This window comes from Thunnus albacares, chromosome 11 (assembly GCF_914725855.1).
Source record: "Thunnus albacares chromosome 11, fThuAlb1.1, whole genome shotgun sequence".
NCBI lineage: Eukaryota > Metazoa > Chordata > Actinopteri > Scombriformes > Scombridae > Thunnus > Thunnus albacares.
Window position 1 is genome coordinate 24,127,926 of NC_058116.1, and position 20,227 is coordinate 24,148,152.

A 20,227-nucleotide genomic window follows, 5' to 3' on the forward strand; every position below is an offset into this window, starting at 1 on the left:
ATTTATTTAACAGTGTTAGTATAGTCATCTAGTATGTTCTATTTCTGTGCACATATTTAACAATAATAGCTAGCTCAGTTTCCTCTTTTCTGTTTTTTCTTTTTTGCTAATACGAGATGACTCAACTCTCTGACTGGACTGGACCTGACTTCAAAAAAATACATTACACCAAGTTCAGCTGTACTTGCTATATGCATAGCCTTTGGGCACTCATTCACTCCTTCCAGCCACTTAATTTGCTGACTCAATGGGAGTGAGCATTAGCCTGATCCTGACATAACAGTTCAGCCACTGCCTGTCTGTTAATGATGTCCTGGGTGTTTCACAGTCTCCTATGAACCTGAAAAGAAGGTAAGGGGAATGAGTGCACCTTTCTAGTCATCTCCTTGAGATGTAATTAACATTGTCTTGTCAGCAGCAGCTTGGATGCACATTAAAGACACATTACACTAAGGTATTCACATAGCCAATGTCCAACTGCTAAATGTTCATATAATAATGAAGAAAACAAAGTATTTTATCCATGTTAAGTGTAATTTACAATTACTGAGACTGATGTGACTGATTCAATATGATTACTGTTTTGCTTATGTAACAACAGCATTTATTCATGTGTTCAAACCTAGAAACACTCTTAAAATTATAGGTGGAAAGCATAAACATTTTGTTTACCAGCGTGTTTTCCACACTGTAGCTGACTGATGTTTATTGCTGCTTATGATTGTAAGAGTTTCCATGGATGGCTGTGGCTCAGGAGGTGGCGTGAGTCATCCACTAATCAGAAGATCAATGGTTCGATTCCCGGCTCCTCCGGTCCTCATGTCGAAGTGTCCTTGGGCAAGATACTGAACCCCAAAATTGCGTGTGTGAAAGTGTGTATCAATGATTAGCTCGTATTGATACGCAGGTTGACACCTTGCATGGCAGCCCCTTGCATCAGTGTATGAATGTATGTGTGAAAGAGTGAATGTGGCTTGTAGTGTAAAAGCATTTTGAGTGGTCGGAAGACTAGGAAGGCGCTATATAAGTGCAGTCCATTTACAACACTATAGGTTAAGGAGAGAAGAACCATAAGTGCACAAAGAACACTTTCACAGTAGCAGTCAAAATATAAAATGAATGACATATACTGCCTGAAGACATTTAAAACACACAAAGTAGTGTGTATATAAGAGACACCCCATATTTATAATTTAAATGTTTATATATGTTTATATTATAGACACAGCAGCTGATTGACAGAAATGATGCGACTCATTTGACAAATTTGATACATTATATTTGTTTATATTGACCCTGTGACTTAGAGTGGGTGGGTTGGAATTTATGCTTGTTCACATGGTACTCACCATCAACTTTTTCACTCCGTAGATGTATTTCCCCGTTTTATGTATTACTAATGTGGTAGGAAAAAGCCTTCCATGACGGTTGTTGTGTGGTTAAAAAAAAAAAAAAAAAAAAAAAAAAATCATGTCTCAATGATTGCTGATGAATAAGCAGGATAAAACTTTATTAATCAATAAAACTTTGCTCTTTGACAAAGAGATGCTTCATTGTTCTTTTACATAAATAAATGGTGTTTACATCATCTGTAATACCACTGATATTATTACTGTACAAACAGACAATTAATAATTCTGTTACATAGTCAGATTTATTGGAAATTCAATTACATCTTTCCATGTGTGTGTGAGAGAGTGGTTGCAATGCATCTGTAACCACTGAAGGGTTTTTATAAGCCCATGCAAAGCCTATAGCAACAGAGAAGTGGTTAGTATTGCTGTCATAATTTTGTGAGTAAAATGAATGGTTTGGTGCCGTTTTGGGGATGATAATGATAAATCCATTCATCAACACAAGCACAATTAAAAGATATGCACATGTCAGAAGAGTGGATAAATGGTCTCAATGATTTGTTCAGTTCATCAAGCTGTATAATTGATTGGACAGGTTTCTGAGCTATTTCCATGAAACATTGAAATAGATTAAGATTTTATACCACTTTGTATTTCTCAAGTGATGAGAGATTTTGTGTTTGTACGAACAAGAAATACATGTTCAGACATCTTTGTTTCACAAACCTCTAGCAGTTTTTCTAGTGAGATGGAGTGTGAGGGTTGAAACCTTTCATGAGGCATCAGAGGAATCACATTTTAGCTGAATGAAATGCAACCACAACTCTGGTGATCATGGGTGTACAGTTACATTTTACATATTTTTTTTGGTATTCAGCTGTTGCACTTACAGTCATTTACAGTGAGTACAACAGCTTCTAAGATCACCCATTATTAAGGAGTGTAAAGGTGGCCAGGGCCACAATTACAGTAGCATGAATGTGTACAAGAGAAATGGCATGAAAATAAAACAAAGTGCAAAGAAGAGAGGTAGAAAGGACTTTGTTGCCGAGATCAAAATAGTCTCTGGTTTATCCAAACACAATAGTTAACCATACAAGCAATAGAGCTAGTAAAGCATACATTTACAGTTACAGAGACTGATTGATGATTCTTCTAGTGTGTTCTGTGCCTTATGTATCGGTTTCAGCACATGAACACTGTGCTTTACTAGTAAAAGTAATTGTAAAGATTGTCTTCTATGCGTCAGAGAGGGAAACATTACAAATCTGTGTGCTGTTGGTGAGTTGAAGAGGTGTGATTGATTCACACCTTCAATTTATAGCTAATCCTTATTCTTCACACAATGAAACTAAAGATAATAACAATAACTTTGCACCTTGTCTAGTATGTCAACTCAGGAGTTGATAATTACAGTGTAGAGCGGATGTAGGCCCCCTTCAGAATAACTGTCCAAGGCTTTGTAGCGCTTTTAAGCCCGGGATAAATTTAGACTCTCTCCCTAGGATCAAGTGCACTGAATACTGATTAAAACTCCTGTGATGTGGTTTCCAACCAGAAGGTGTCTCACAAGCATTGTGGATAGCTGAGTAGACCAGGCCACAAACAGGTCCATTTGTGAACACAGCATCTATGAATTATTTATATCCATTTATTTCTAATTGAATTCATGACAATGACTTTGTATAAAACCAATCTGTGAACGGAATTTATTTTATTTTTATGTAATTGCTTATTTTGAGTTAGACAGAAATATCCTCCAATAGGATGACCATCAAGTCACTAAATCTACATGATATGTAGAATAACACAATATTCACTATTTCCTGATTTTTTTAAATGTTCAATGTTTTTCTAAAATCAAATGGATGATCTCACATAGGTTTATGACACCCACAGTTTCCAAAGATCAGTAAAATAATGCTGATTTGTGCCATCAGGTAAACTGTTGCGGGAACAATAATGGCTGTGCTCACATGTAACTCCTGTGTCAGTTATATAAATAGTGACTGGCTTGGCGATCAGTTCTTCACTTGACAGCTGCTGATAAGTGATATAAGAGAAATTGTAAAACACAGCTGAGCCTTGGACAGCACTGTCAGATCACACCTACATCCAACCAGAGATTTTTCACTTACAGTGCAAAAACTTACAGTAAGACTTGTCATTTCATTTCACCAATAATCTACAGTAATATGTAAAACAACATTTACAGTATATAAGCACTATAGAGTAAACATTTTTACTATGCAACACTGATCATCCTGTATTTTAACTATAAGCTGTCTACTCCAAAAAAGCCCACTATGTTTTGCCATAAAGTACTATGACTATTTGTGACTTTTGTTACTGATGCACCCAAACAGTGTAATATACATATTAGCAGACTGTGTGGTTTGTATTTACATTCTGTTCATTGCACATCATAATGAATGATAATAATGATAATGCACATGCAGAACAAATAAGCTGGTAAGCAGACACAGAAGAAAACACTGTCTCTGAAAAACTGTAATGATATGCAATGTAAATGATATTCCCACAGGCTGCTTTATCTTTGTCATTGTGCTTAGTTTCATCTAAGGCTTGAGACTTAATCGTTTCCAACTTTCCAAATGAACTTTGCAGTCAAAACAAGCAAAAAAAAAAGGGAAATGCTAAAACAAATATAATAAATACCACGACAGTTCAACACTCTGTTGAGCAAATGATAAATAACAAGATAATAGCAAGTAGTACAGGGAACATTCCTGGTGTTTAGTGCTTTTACATCGATTATTTATCTAAGCCTGAAAAGGTGTTACAGCAAAAACACAAGATAACCACTATTGTGTTTTTTTTTTAGCCATCTCACCTTTACAAAAACTTTGATTTGATTAATTATTCTTCACTTGTTAGCTATTGCCCAGCACACCCTGTCAACTTTAATAATATTTCAAGTAAAAAAAAAACAAAAGTAACTGAATGGATTTCCTTTAAAAACTGACTAAGGTATGTGTGTTTGTAAACAAGTCAAAAACATGAACAAAGATATGGCAATGAAACATAAAGTCAGATACAGTAGTTAAGACAAAACAGGCTAAATACCCTGAATTAACCATCATTGTGTTTAAAATTGGAACTGCACTAAACTGTCAGCTACAAACACCAATGTTTGGAGGGAAAGTTTGCTAATTTGTGCTTGGACACATCACATATAATGTGATGCAATGTAATATAAACTGGTTAAATAACTTTAGCTTTGTGCACTTCGGTTTATAGCCATTAATTGGCAAATAATTGTCTCCTGTCCTTTTTACTTGTGTTTGCTTTTAGTTGTAGAGTTTCTAGATCAAGGCTGACCTGACTGTGCACTGATGCTTTTCACCTTCCTGTATGCACAGAGGAAGTGGTGTTTGCTGACTCAGTGCTGCTTATATACTCTCTGTGTGAGTCTCAGGCTGTGAGATTTTGCCAGGACCTCCTGTGTTTTAGGAGAGGGACATCTGCACTTAATAACTGATAGCATTAAAAGAAAAGTTAAAAATGAAGAGTTCATATTCTTAATTAAGACAGGATAGAGAGACTCCTTGTATATGTTTTCCCAAGTGAGTAACATGGGAACACATATTTTATCTTTAATCTTGGACTTCACCGAACTCCCGTAAAATCTACATCATTTTGGTGGATTTTCATTTTGATCCCCCATATACTCCCCACAACAATAGCTGAATCTTCATGAATGAATGAACCTAGCCGATCAACATACTGTAGTTTCCTGGAGAGGAAAAACTGTGTGAAAGCAGACATCTATGTCCAGGTTGAACAAATCCATAACTCTTGTTAGAAGACAACAGTCTCAGTTGTGGAGCATCTCATCCATGTTGCATCTCCCCTTTTCCTTATTCTCTGTGTAATATTTAATTTGTGGTTTTCATGAAGAAAAAGTGGAGAAGAGAAGACTGGAAAAAGAAAAAAATCAACTGAAGTTCTTTCTTGGCAGGGGGAGGTCTTCAATTATGTCCTTTTTCCTCAAAGTCTCTCAGATGTGTGTGTATGTGTGTGTGTGTGTGTGTGTGTGTGTGCGTGTGCATGCATGTGTGTTTGTTTATGTCTGAATGTATGAATATGCTATGTACAGTATATACAGCATATGTGTATATATTCTTGTGTGTGTGACGACATGAATGTGTAGCGTCCATATGTATATGCGGGTGAAATGTGCATGTACTTTGTGTAAGAAAGACAGAGAGAAGAGGGCGAAGGGCAGGAGGCAGCCAGGTGTGTGTGTGTATGTGTGTGTGTGTGTGTGTGAGTGTGTGTGTCTGTGTGAACCTGCTGGTCTGGTCAACACACAGGTCTCTCACTCAAAGCGTTCGTAGTTCCTCGTCTGTCTCACACGGGGCACCATGTCCTTCAAAAGTCTGTGGAGACAGACACAAGGTCTTATTAGAAAGCAAACCTTACAGCTTCATACATACATACAGCAGGGTGTCTAAGTCTTGTCTCAGCCTGTTTTAGGCTCCTAACTCTTACCATCCTAGCAAGTACAGAGCTGTCAAATTGTCATGGCATACAAGGGAAACAAGTGGAGCCTCACATGGATTCAATTAAAATCAGTCAACGGGTCAAACAAATCAGTTTATCTCTTACTTGACCCCATATGCCAAAATGATGAGTCCAATGAGAACTCCGATGGTGCCATCCAGAAACCAGACATCAGTGTGGTGTTTGAAGACTTCAGCGCTGATCAGAATGGAAAATCCCATGATGGCACCAACCATAGAGTTAAACCCTGAAAAACAGAAAACATATAGAGAGTGTTATGTCTGCTGATGTGCTGTATGTCTGAAGGGACTGACCATTTGCAAAACCAATACAAAAAAAACATGATAGAAATCTTTTCTTTGCCTTAATCATGTAGCTGCAGCCAATGTTTACACAGATCTTAACCATGGGAGTGTTAGATCAGACACATTCTCATCAGTTATTTTTGAATTTCTCAATTATAAATAGCTGTATCGTAAATAATCATAGATTATAGCTATTGTTCGAATCACCCTTTTCTGTATAGTGGCTGACTTTTTTCATAATTACATTTCTCCTTGTGTGAAGGCTAGCACAGTAGGTTATTGTCTTGCCTGCAGTAAGTGCAAAGTCTTGTGGGAAATAAATCCAGGCTCTAAGAACAGCAACCTCAGGTTTATTGGATTGATGTCCTGTGCGTTGTGAGACTTAGGAAGAGCAGTGTGTGTTTGTGAGTGTGTGTTTGCTGCGCTTTTGTTCACGTGTATGTATCTATGAGCAGCCAGAGGGTCATAACCTATTTGTTTATTTGCTCATTATGAAAACATAAAGTAAATATAAAGTAGTAAAAATTACCTCCCCCTCAACATACAGCATTTAAACTCACATGTTAATATATTAGTAACAATATTCCAATAATATAAAATACTATAACACTGACTGGTGCCCTTCTGCTGTAAAATGAGTACTTTTAATGTTGATACTTTAAGTACATGTAGCTGATAATATATCAGTTCTTCTACTTAAAACATTGTACATTGTGTTATTTACTATGTAGTTATACTTAAAGAATCAGAATCTTCCACCACTCTCTGTAAAATCAATTCAACATTACTTGAAAGTAATTAAAACATTTCAATTAGAATTTTATTAATTCATATTCAGATACTATATTACTGTATGAAACTAAATGCAAATGGTTTCAACTACATTCAGGTTTCTTTTTTCCCTGTTGGGCACCATCTATTTATCTCTATCTATAAATTATCATTCAACACTAACTTTTAATGCCATATCTTTCCCCCTCATAACTAATACAGCTAATGAAGGCAAGTCAGTTCTGCAACTGATCCGGTTGAACTACTTGTCATTAAAAACTGAGCCCATGAGAGAGGGGAAGCGTCTCTCTGTTATTAGCAGGAGAGAGACACGACAATGACTATAAACACAGAAAGGCTTAAGAAATGGAAACAGTGACGAGTTATGAGAAACAAAACATTTATTTATTTATAACCTTTATTTCTATCTAATTGTGTGTGGGTGTGTATGTGTGTCCTACCGTCAGTGATAAGTGCCCGGCTTGTCAGCACTCTTCCCAGCATGAACTTGGCTACAGCTAGCACAGCACATGTGAGCCCGCTCACTATGGACACACTGAAGAGGAAGTCATCCTAAAGAAAAAAAAAAAACAGAGAGGAGAGGAGGGAAAGAGCAGATTATTTGTATGACAAATCTGTGGTAAAACATGTGTTGGATTAAATGAAAGGAGAGAAAGCGACAGTGAGAGAAAGCTGTGCACAGCAAGTGTAAAGCAGACAGTAAAAAAGGCAACACCAACATCATCAGCCAGACAGAATGACCCACAAAACTTTTTTTTTTTTTTCAGCTCAACCATTAATAATAAATACAGGCTTGACTTGAGTGCATCAACCCAAGGTCATCCAGATGACGCCTCTAAGTGAAGTGAGGGTCTGCTGTTTTCAACTTGAGTCTCAAACAGACTCAGCAAAAACTAACACTTGACCCCAGAGCATCTAGCTATCAGATTTAATTAGCCCAACAGGGGAGAGAGACACAAAGGCAGGGAGGAGAGCGGAGGAAACTGGGACAGTAAGCGACACATATAAGAAGATAAAAACAACTACTGTTTTTATCAGACTTCATCTTTCCAGACTAGACCTTTTGTCAGCTTTTTGCAACACATTTGAATAAAATTAGACCTTGTGACCAACCCACCAACCAGCGCACAGCAGTGGTGGCTCCTCTACTACCTTTAGTGCTGTAGTCAAAATACTCTTTTGCCAAGAAACAGCACAAAAGTAAGCTACAGCTCTGACACACTTTGTTTCAAAACGTTTGTGCTGTTGAACTGTGAGATTACACTTTTTTCTTTTACCTGAACTTTTCTTCTTCTGTTCCTCTTTACAAAAGGAACTTACATGAGTGTCTATTTCTCTGCTACCATATTTGATGCCGTTGATAATTTTAGCTTATGGCCTCTCCTATATGTCACGGTGCCGCCATCTGTTCTATTGAATAATGAACTTGTAAACATGAATTACTATCATAAAGCCTAACAACACTATGTTTTTATTTTTTTAAAATACACAGGTGTTCTCACTTAGAGTCTTTTTCAGGACTTTTGTTGCATCTGTTTGGGTGGAAGAAGTCACACCTTTATCATTCATATTGATTCATGAAGATCATGTAATTGATCCATCAAACTTCAACCTGCAAAAGTGGATGAGTTGGATGTGCAGGCTATTTAATAAAAAGTGGAATAGGCATTTTTGATATTTCACAGTAGGAAACGTGCATGCAAGTAAAAAAAAAGAATGACGTCTGAATTCCATTTAGCTGCTTCAGTTTCAGGGTCCCGGTATTGTACGTGCTGTCACACTGTCACAGCTCACTGGGACACTTCAATAGAACGGAGCCATTGTTAATGTTACTAGTAATACCCATGCTTTTCCTACTATGACAAGTCTGTTGTGAAAAAAAACCAATCTGTAATTATTAAATCATGACCTCGTTCATTCATTTACTATTCTCTACAATTCAATAGTTAACTCTGATAAGCAGAAAACTAAGAGTGCTGGCATTTAAGAATAAAATGTTATGTGATGCATTGTGGGATAGTAAGCAGAAAGTAGCGTATATGCCGTGGACACTACATTTTTCATTCCACTATGGGAATGTTTGTGCACACTATATACTCACACTCAGAATTCAATCATTCAAATAAAATGGCAGAAGGTAAATATAGTGAGCTATCTAGTAAATAGGGAGTGATTTCAGACTTGACTGTATATAAAGATGGACCTAGTGAGGTATGAGGTCACCCATTGGTTTGAGCCAGTTTTAAGCCCAGAGTTGCTGCTTATGGTCAGTGCCATCTTCTCTGTTTGGAGCCAGGACCTTCCGAATAACGCAGTCTGCTAGCTCAGACCGATGCTAACACTAGCTTACTGGGAACACCAAACACTGCACACTTGGGCTAATGTTAGCTACTTTTGCTAAATTGTGCTATAACATCAAAGTCTACTATAAGTCTTCAAATCTAATTAACGGAGCAATAATTTCCAAAATGACCACCAACACACTTATTGGGCCCATAATGACATAACAAAAACAAAAAATTATTGACTTAGTATTTCTAGAGAGAAGTTGATGCTTTTTGAATGGGAGTCAATTAGAGCCAGCATCTGTTGGTGGCAATCCACTTTCAGGTAATGTCACATTGGCCTCAGCCTCAAGCTGTGGTATTTGCTGTTTGTTTGAGACACACCCTTGGTCTTTATATTTCTCTCTCTCTGACACGAACACACTGCCAACATCAGCTTTCTTCGGGTTTGAGCTCTTGATTGCTGGTCAGCTAATAATTTACTAATCCACTAGAGACTTTCTACTCCCATTTACTGAGATTACATGGCTGTAGAAAAAGAAAGCACTCGTATTGAATTTGTGTTTATTACACAGCTGGGTCCTAATAAGCTGAATACAATTTACTGTAGTTGATCATATTCCATTTAGTTTCACATGTATACGCAGCCTCTGTTGGCTGACCGCTACTGGTGTTCAGTATCACTCTGTCTACAGTATTCTCTGTACTTGTCTTATTATTTAATACTCTTTTGCTTTTATCTGTTGCTGTACATGTACTGTATGTTTTCATTAGGCTGAAAGAGGCAAGAGAGGGAACCCTTTCTCTTCTTTACAGGTGATTCCTTATTTAGATTTTTAGGCGTTACTTTTATTGATGTCATTGAGATCAAGATCTGAGAACAAACCGCATGAAAGCAAGGTTAGAGAAAATGTGCGACTGCATGTATGCACTGTATATTTCTTGCACCAGTGTGGCTGTGTATGTTGTGTGTGTTGCCCTCCCTCCCTCTAGCACAGCGGCTGGGGGAGCCAATCTCAGCTCTCTGTGTTTAATCAGACAGCTTGCCATGAGAGCAGCAACCCAGGACGTGATGCGAATCAGGATTCCTGATTTTTCGCACCCCTCGTCAACTCAATGTGATTTTACAGCCCAATACTATGAGGTGGCAACGTTGTGCACTATTTATAATGTACCACTGCTGTTATCCTCTGGCCGAGTCAATAACATCATCAACTGAGAAATATCATATTCAGACCGCAGGTTCTTCATTCCCTCTTAAATGTGCAATTTTCATTTTCTTTTCCTAATTTGCATCTGGCCCTTTCTGTCACACATGCACTGCCCCACGGACAGGGTGCATAAAAAGATCACTGCTGGTATGATAAATCACCTCTGACTGCTATTTGATGAAGACTTCATTGAGAAAGCCTGTTTCTACCAAAAAGCCCAAACGTGGGGGGAAAGAAAGAGAGGCCATGAATGAGAGAAATAAGAATCTGAAAACGACAAAGTAGTGACGATAGACATGGTAATGGAGGGAGACAGACATGGTGAGCTTGTAGGGAGAAGAAATAGAGAGAGAGCTGGGTATGATGATGAAAGAGGGGCGAGGGAAACGGTGAAAGAGACAGGATGGAGGGAGGGGACAGAGAGAGAATGGCAAAAGATAATGAATATCGTTGCGGGGGAAGAAAGTAGAGAGAGACTGGATAAATGACGCAGAGAATGAGATGAACCTATCATTCAATACTCCTGCTTCTACAAATTCCACACAGCCACACAGCCTAGTGTATTTTCCATACAATGACATAGCCAGATGGCTGAGATCACTCTTGAACAAACTGAAAATCCATTAGATGTAGGTTACATGCTAAGATTAATACCATAGGATGGTACAGGATGTGTAGTTGTCTTGCGCATTATAGAGGCCGAGAACATTTCTATAGGTTTGTATTATTTTACTATACATGCAATCGTGCATATCGTGCATGTAACGGAGTTTGGTAAGACAGAGAGTGTTGGCAGGAAACAAACCTAGATTGGAAGAGACGGACAATGTAGGAAAAATAGAGAAAGAAAGAGAGAGTGTCAAAGAGACACTGGTAGTAGGTTCTTACTGGTGTCAGGAAGCTCCTCTGAGACCTAACACCCACAGTTTCTTATTAACATAATGGTACCGGCACATCAAACACAGTCTACAGAGTTGCTGTTGCCTGTTTTGTCTCTTGGTTTTATGCCTTTTTTATTATTAGTGGTCAAAGGGGCTTTCATGACTTAATTTTCACAACATCAAACACAAAATTCTCAAGAAGACAGACTTGGTTTGTCTCATATAGATATTTAAACAATCTCACATCATAACTGCATATTTTAAATTTTAAAATAATTTCTTATTGGATCTATATGATGTCAACACAGTTCCTTTATCATTGAGGTGAAGCTTTGAGAGACTTAAATTAAGGTGAGTCCATGACCAAAAATGCTTTTCCATGAAAACATGTGTTGCTTGCAGGTGTGGATGCAACCTTCAACTTTTTAAAATATAAATTTGTAATAGCAAAATGGCCTCTGACATAACATAATATTCACAACAGGAAATATTATATAATACAGATCAATTACAGGTCCATGGAAGCACAAAAACTAACATATAAAGTATACTGTACCTGCATTACATTAAACTATACAAAAGCTGTTTTTTCTGCATTCTTTAAAGGTACTGTTTGGAGTTTTTTGACCGGTTGTAGCATTATGAGGAGTAATGTTGTTATGAGCTTATATCTCATGTCAGTAAATGTAAAAAACTGGCTTTGCAAATGCTTTATGAAGAAAGAAATGCATCTGACTCAACTATTAGGCCTCAAGTATATAGGCAATGCACTTTTATTTGTTAACAAGAAAACCTCATAGGGTAACTTTAAGATAGACTCCCTGAGTTTGTTATAGGACCCAATAGTAAAATTTCCTCTAAGCTTATTGCTGTTTTAAAATTAAAGTGTGAACTGTGTTGAGTTTAAAAGCATCAATAGTGAAATGTGAAGATATTTTGGGATTTTGGAGTGCTGTCAGGCCCTATAACAAAATCAAGGAGTATATCTTAAAGCTTTGCAGCTACATTTCAGAAAACCTAAAGGGATATCTGTTTTTAAAAAGTCTGGCTTCCCTCTGTGTCTTGGCTTCACTGATTAGTGAAATGGACAGATGGGGGCTTCTTATTTGGTTACAAACCAAATAAGAGGGTTAAAAGCATCGATCTGGAAAGGATGAGATGGGCACTCCCCAAACAGTGTGATGATGGAAGAGTTGGGCCGTGCCCCAGCAACAGAAAGATGGGACTATTTTCGGACCTTATTCATAGTCTTAACACCTCCAGAGAGAGGTGGGGGGGGGGGGGGGGGGTGGGGGGGGGTGGAGTGATGTTGACAGTAAAAAGAAAGTGTGTGCACGCGTCTGTGCGTGTCTCTGTTGAAGAGAAAAAGGAATAAAAGTCAGATGGAGGGAGACAAAGACTGACGTCAGAAGAACTACGACACAGGGCTATAAAAAGATACCTAGCTCATAACGATGCATGGTGTGTTCCTTCTGTGTGCACATGTACTGCATGCGTGTGTATTGGTTCAAATTGATTCACTCCATGAATTTTCATTCATTATGCCGGTTTATTTAAATGTGTGTGTTCGTATGTGTATGAGAGATAATTAGTGCCATGAAGCACTTCCTCTCACACGTGTGTTTGCCTCCTTCTCATAAACACATTGTTTATATTGTTGGGGGAAATACACTCCAGAAGTTAATTAGTTTCTGACTATTTCATATAGTACTGTGGAAAATTACATGGCCCGAGGCAAAGTTTTAACAGCTACACTATCATGACATTGGTGATGGTGGTAAAAAAAAGTCTTAACCTTGAATTAAACAGCACTTGATGAATAAACTACTGTCCTATGCAGGGTCTAAGCTCCCAAACTCAAAACTGTGTCTGCAAAACAATGCAAAATCACAATATTCCCTTTATTTGTGTTTCTTTGTGTTTCTTCACAACATCAGTCTTTTCATTTTCTGTTCACCTTCTGATTTGCCATGAACTAAAGCTACATCACAGGCTTTCATGGTCAGATCTGATCTTTTTGTGTTGATGGTTCACATTCATGTTTGTAAGTGACATGTATTCGGCTCTTGAGGTCCTAAACTGCCACGCATGTGCAGATTTAACTGAAATGTGAGCCGCATGCGTACAAGAATAACAGCAATGTCTTTTGTGTGACAGTCAAATCATAAACATGGATGGCGTGGCTGAACTAAGGATTATTTTTTGTGGTGGTTGACGGACAATACAAATGATGAGGAAGGGAATGAGAACGAGAAGGCGACATATTTATTTTTACCGGGGTATGAGGTGCCGACACTTAATAATGACAACAGGTGATATGCGCATGCACAGAAAGGTGAAAAAAAACCAAACACACAAATTTTGATCTGGCTGTTCTGACAGCAGAGATTGACTATGAATCAGATTTAGTACCACATATGCAAGTAGCCCAGATCTGATATGAAAAAATAGGATTCTGTTTGTTCACACTTCTGTGCAAAAAAAACTGATCTGAGTCATCCGTCAATTGGATTTGGGCCACTTAAGCATGTACTGTGAACATAACCTTACTCTCCTGTTATTCCATATTCTACCACATCCTCCTGCCCTGCAGTTTCACCCTTTCCTGTCATTCCCCATCACCTGACCTTCCCCTGCTCCTCTGCACACCTGCTTCCACTTCCCCATTCATCCTGCTGCATTTATACTGGTCCATTCCCTTTCATTCTTTGCTAAATCAGTCTTTTGCGTCACAGCCATTTTTCTTGCCAGTCTTTTCTGCCTGCCTGTTACGACCCCTATCCTGCCTTTCTGGAGTTTTGTTACCCTGCCTGGTTTTGGACTTTTTCCTGGTTTTGGCTTTGATTAAAGCTGAACATTTCATTTTACCAGCATTGTTTGAGAGTCGTGCTTTTGGGTCCAAGCCTGTTTTTACTGAACCGTTATAGTTTATTTATGTTGTATTGTAATAAGTATTCTATGGACCAAGAATGACATTATAAAAGTATGGGCACAGGCTTATTCTGGCTTAATTAAGCCAAGAATGGACAATTTTGCAAAACCTTAGACTGTGTCTTAAATCAATCTCTATTTAGCATACAATGAAACAAAAAAGTTGTGTCCAACAATCCCACAATTTAACGATGTGAAATTACATTCATGTGACAATATACCTGCCAGTGATAACACAAAATGATGACATTCAAAATGATGGTCAGTTTAACTGTTCAATTAACTACTGAGTATCTATTTTATAGGGGGCAGTGTATGAGTGAACAAGGGGAGTGAGTTTGGATATAATCATGGATGATATTCAAGGGCGGTGTCTGTAATTAATTACTTCTGTAATTTAACATGCATGGTGGTTGAGTTAAGGCAACAGAAACTAGTTGGTTTAGGTTTGGTTTATTGGTGTGAGACAGGATCTGTGGCACAGATGACAAACATGTTACCTTCACCTTTAAGAAAATTACATACATGTCCCAATTCTTGTATTGGCACTTCATGTTGCCATTGGGCATGAATCGTTTCCTGAAGTATTGTCCAATATGGTGCGTGGGCTGGTGTGTGTGTGTGTGTGTGTGTGTGTGTGTGTTGTCTTACCACTTCTGGGGGCATCCTGGTAGCCAGATCATGGATGGCCTTTCCAAGAATGCAGAGGGAGGAGAGAACGAACACAATCCCAAGGACTACGCATGCTCTACAGACAGACAGATAGACAGAGAGAGCAGAATGTTGAGGGTCAGGTTGGATTAGACTGTATTGCCCCAAGTTCTTGTTTCTTTCTCTTGCATTTGAATCAGGATAATTTGTAATTTTCCTGACCCAAATACCCAAACAAAAGTTCAGAGAGACCTGACACAAACAGTCATAAATGATACTGGCAGTGGCCTTTGGAAGCTTTGCAACCATGGGAAGATATTTACCATGAAATGTCAAAGAAACAGTCAAAAAAAATGTTGCTATTAAAATTTCTTCCATGGCTTGAATTACAGACAGAGCCTTGCTCGAACTGAAAAATTACATGTCATGACATTACTAGCAATATGGCAGTGTAGTGATAAACCTACTAAAGCACCAATTCCCTTCAGTTAAACTAAACATTGGAGTTAATTTCACAGACTGATGATAAAAGTAGCCACATTCTACTGAGTGCACCTCTTCTTACCTGATCTCATTGATAAAACATACAACTGATCTCAAAACCAAATCTCTCAAACAGCATAATCCCAGTGTTACGCAGAAGTCAGAATACTGTTTACAGACTATTTGGGGAACTGTGTGCTAGCAGAATAAACAATTTGTCAATTTCTGTTGGGAGTGCTTCGGGGTGGGACTTTGATTATGGGAAAAAAAAGGGATATAATGAGATGAATGTTTTGTGAGCTGCTTGCTGCTTGCATGTGTTTGTAAGCACATGAACACACAGGGTTGGAATTTACTTGACATTCCTCTGCTTTTACAGAAGTGGAATAAGAAGCTTAATCAATGCCTCTCCATTGCTCGACCATAATCTGTCTTCTGTCTGACACATCTGCTGGGCACGGATTAAAATATCTGTCTCCCATCTATCTCATTACAGAACAGAGACACAGTATCTTGACAAGTACAGTGAAGTGGTGTTTCACCTTTACTGATTCTTACAGAGGTTGGTCATGATAATACTGCCACTTTTAATGTCTGCATATTTTTGAGGAATGCTTCTGCCCAAGACACCCCTTTTTCACTTTTTTTTCCACTTTTTCTTTAAACTTAATTTCAGAGATGAGTCAATGCTGTATTGAGTTTCAAGCGTTAAGTGTTTTAAGCAGACAGCAGACAGCATGAAATTAAAAATACCCAATAAATACAAATATAGCCTTAAAGCACATACAAGGGTAATTTCTAATCTCTCCTCTGCATTCTAAGAAATTGGAATTAAAAATGGAGGAAGTGAAATTGGATTTGTGTGTGTGTTAATGATACCCAGGTGTGTCTGTGTGTGTTAACAGATGATAGAGTGGCAGCTTGGTCTTTTATCATCTGTGACAACTCTGAGCGAAGCAGATGCACTGCTGTGAGACCAATAAGGCTCGGTGTAACCTGACAGCTACTTGATGAAGTAAAGTGAGCTGCAACTGGCTTGAAAACTGATGATATGTTTAGCGGTGATGCACAGTGTCATACAGTGAGTGACTTTGTTCAATTAGGAACATATTGTTCCCCTCCCTTCCATGAAGAAACAGACTGAACAGAAATTATTTAATCTGTCCGGCTGAGTATGCCCAACATGACTGAAAAGCCTAAAGAGACCTAAAGATGGCAGTAATATGTTACAATCCCATTAGCTGACCGATCTGAGTGATTCATCCATCCAATATGCTCTTGATTGCTCTCTCACCAGGAGTTTAAAAAATGACTTTGCAGATTTTTTAACAAACTGGATTTAGGGCTAACTAACCATTAAGGACTCATATACTGTATGTTTTTCAGGAGGATGTTAGGACATGTCTAGATTCCAGTCAGGAAAATCAAATATGCATATGGTAATTAATAAGAATAAGATAAAAAGGATCCAAGTACTTACACACTAAAGTACAAGACCAACTCTCTATTATATCCACACTTAAACTCCAAATCAGTAAAAGTTACTATATCTCCATATAATGTACAGAAATGAAAAGTTTGAGTTACATATGGAAATTATCCTTTTGGGTGATTATAAATGAGATTAATAAATTGAATTATGCATACAAAGAGCAACACCTCAACCACACCCCTAATCACCTGCCCATACCTGGCAAACCTACTCTCATTTGTCTCAACTCAACCCTTTATTCCCCCTCCATCATCCAAATATCTTCCAAATTTGTCTCCTTACCCAATATTTAACACATCTATTGATCTTTTCATTCCATTCAGTCTCTCCTCCTTTATTCAATACTGGGCATACACACAGGTGACAAATTAACAGGAAACACCTGAATAAATGTACAGTAGATGCCTCCATACAAATCATGTTATAGCCTTCATTCAGCTGAACAACCATATGTGTTTCAATCGACATGTTATAGTATCCAGCACTCTCCACCACCATGTATGAGAGATTATCTTTTGGAAGAACAATATTTAGCACTCCAGCAGAGTTCCAGAGATTTGGACAATCTTTGAAAATGGGCATTGAATCTGTTCTGGAGACTTGTGGTGGCCAAACACCTTATTGAGACACATTATTATGTTGGTTTGTCCATCTGTATTATGTCTCCCATCTCTCCTCTCCTCCTTTCTTTAGACACCGTCTCTGTCACAGTGGAGTACCGGCAGATGGACCCAAGTGCAGACAGTAGAGGCAGGCGGGGACGGTTCAGTGAGTTTATTGTCAAAAGAGAGGGTTTAAAAGCTCACAGGCATGGGTGACAAGTCCAAACAGCAGTTACATTACGTCCACAGAATTGCAGGGATGAGACAGGGAAAAGTCAAGACAAGCAGGCAAGCAGGTGCAGATACGATACAAGTCCAGGTAGGCGATGACAAAAGCAACATGACAACTACATCTGTCAAGGGAACGAAGGATCTGAGTCAGTAGGTGAAGTGAGAGGCTGATGAAGGAATGAGTTGCAGGTGAGGAGTGAGCGGAGTAGGCCAGGTAAGTGAAGGACTGATGAGAAGTGGGAGCAAATATGTAGATGGGGAAAGGAGGGAAAGTCCAAGGGCAACTGGTGGACAGCTTGAGGATGGCAGATCTGGGGAGTCGGAGGAAAGTACATGACCTGGGAGCAGTGAGCAGGGGCTGGAGACAGAGACAGAGACGAATGCAGGGGGCTGGGGAGGATGAGAGAGTATGACTGCAAAGAGGGACTGAGGAGCAGACTGTGACAGTCTGGGACTTCAGGTAGACTGGAGTAACAACATCTGAGAGATAGATCCCCCCGACCTGAGCCTCATTCTCTCTGCATCCATTCATCCTCCCTTCTATCTATCCCATCTATTCATCTTCAACAATTACAGCAGATGCTGCCTTCACATCATTAAAACTTCACTCACCATTTGTTGTGTCATGGCTAGATTTAATTGTTTGAGTTTGCATCTTTGTAAATATAAATTAAGATACGGGTGGATTCACAAACAAAAACAAACATGAGAGAAAAGATAAATGGAATAATAGAGAGAGCTCGGTGAATAGATGAATACATAGAGTGCAGACCCTCAGCTTGCTTTGACACAGGTGTAGAAAGGAAGCCAAAATTCCATCACATTATGTAGATTCATCATTAATCAAACAGTAATTAAACTCAGCATGTTGTTTTGTACTCACATATACTCTCTGTGAGCAGAGTGCACAGCTGCTGCATTGCTGTAGCGCCAGAGGACAATGACTGATGACAGGACGTCCAGCGTGGCATCAAACTACAGCAGAAACTCGAACCAAGGACAGAAAGAAAGAGAGGAAAAGGTGTGTTGAGTTGGAAGTTATTACAGTAGTAATTACAATAGCTGCAGCATTGTTATAATACACTGTTGGGTGTGTTATTGTTGTATTAACATATCAACATATCTTGTGTTTGATACGCTAAAACATTATTGCATTTCTCAAAAATATTGATGACAAATGACATACTGTTTTATATCACTTCAATCCTCCTGACATGCAACATAGCACTCAAAATCATCAAATATCTTGAGGTATATTTTGTCAAGTATCACTGTATCTTATCTGTTATGTTGGAAATGAAAATACTACATCATTTCACCAGTGTGGTAAGGATTATCTCAAATTACAGTCCTGTGTGGTGGAAAGAATATGATATAACCTAAGGGGTTCACTTAATAATATATTATTCTAAGCACTTATTCAGTTATGTATCAATTAATGATACGTATGAGTGGTTTTAAAGATCCTGAGGTACTGAAGTACAAATGCTTTAAAATGAATTGCATAACCAAGAGACTGTGGTTGATATTTGATTAAAGTGACAAACATTATTATTATTACATGATATATGATTTTGATCTTAATTTTTCAGTTTAACTTTCTCAAAGAAGACTAAAGAAACTCTTATCAATCCTATGTGGCATGATCTTTATCATTTAATTTTTAAATCACATAAGCTATAAAACAAAACGTCAGCTTCCATGATTATAGTAGCTGAAGTTACTGATGATCAGTAGCTGTTATATAATCGCATTTCATCAGGTTGGATCTTCTTATTACTTTATTAAAACTGGCTAATTAAAATCCTATCTTTAATAAAGAGATAGCTAGCACTGCAGATTATGGTTTACAATATTTTAATACAATTATGCTAATCACATCTTCCCTCACCCTCACCTAGGGTGTGGGTGATTTAATTGTCACTTCACTCTTATTACGTCTGATTTTGTTTAACTAATAACACTCCAAATCACTTCCTCTAAAGAATAAGATGTAATAAGAAGCTTTGTTTTGGTGAAAGCCACTACGTCTGTTTAGCAGACACAAAAGGCAGTTTGACACAACGTGAGCTCTATGCCCAGTCCCTCTTCTCTGCCTTGTTACCTTGGAGACAAAGGGACCAATAACACTTTGGCACTGGTATTCATTAATAAATCACTGAGACCAAAGTTATGACTAATTGATCAATGTAAACGGAGGGAAGAGGTGGAACTCACAGCAAATCCGAAGGCTGACGCGCTGTGTCTCATGAACGATACAGCTGTGGAGAGAGAGAGAGAGAGAAAGAGAGAGAGAGAGCAGTTAGTGCTGATTGATTAGTTTTCAGACTTCCGGGTGTCTTCGTCTGACATATGGGTAGGGTTAGGATGTCTGTCATTTGACTGACTACAACATACTATTCACGTTGATGTCATAGTAACCGTTTGCATAAGCAGTTATCTATACATAAGATACATCATGTATAACAGACTGTGCATCTT

The 20,227-nt window shown here is 38.2% G+C and overlaps 1 protein-coding gene across 1 annotated transcript in view; it reads right to left on the reverse strand.

Moving 5' to 3' along the window:
* Window positions 1–1,482: 1,482 nt before the first annotated feature.
* The window catches only part of LOC122992832 (transmembrane protein 163-like), a 66,145-nt gene continuing 47,400 nt past the window's right edge, over window positions 1,483–20,227 (reverse strand). Inside the window, exons 3-8 of the mRNA XM_044366794.1 lie at window positions 19,964–20,007; window positions 18,630–18,721; window positions 14,939–15,035; window positions 7,420–7,531; window positions 5,988–6,129; window positions 1,483–5,758 (exon numbers count right to left, since the gene is read on the reverse strand). Of these exons, the coding sequence (XP_044222729.1) occupies window positions 5,698–5,758; window positions 5,988–6,129; window positions 7,420–7,531; window positions 14,939–15,035; window positions 18,630–18,721; window positions 19,964–20,007 (548 nt within the window). The 3' untranslated portion in view covers window positions 1,483–5,697. The remainder of the gene's footprint in view (window positions 5,759–5,987; window positions 6,130–7,419; window positions 7,532–14,938; window positions 15,036–18,629; window positions 18,722–19,963; window positions 20,008–20,227) is intronic.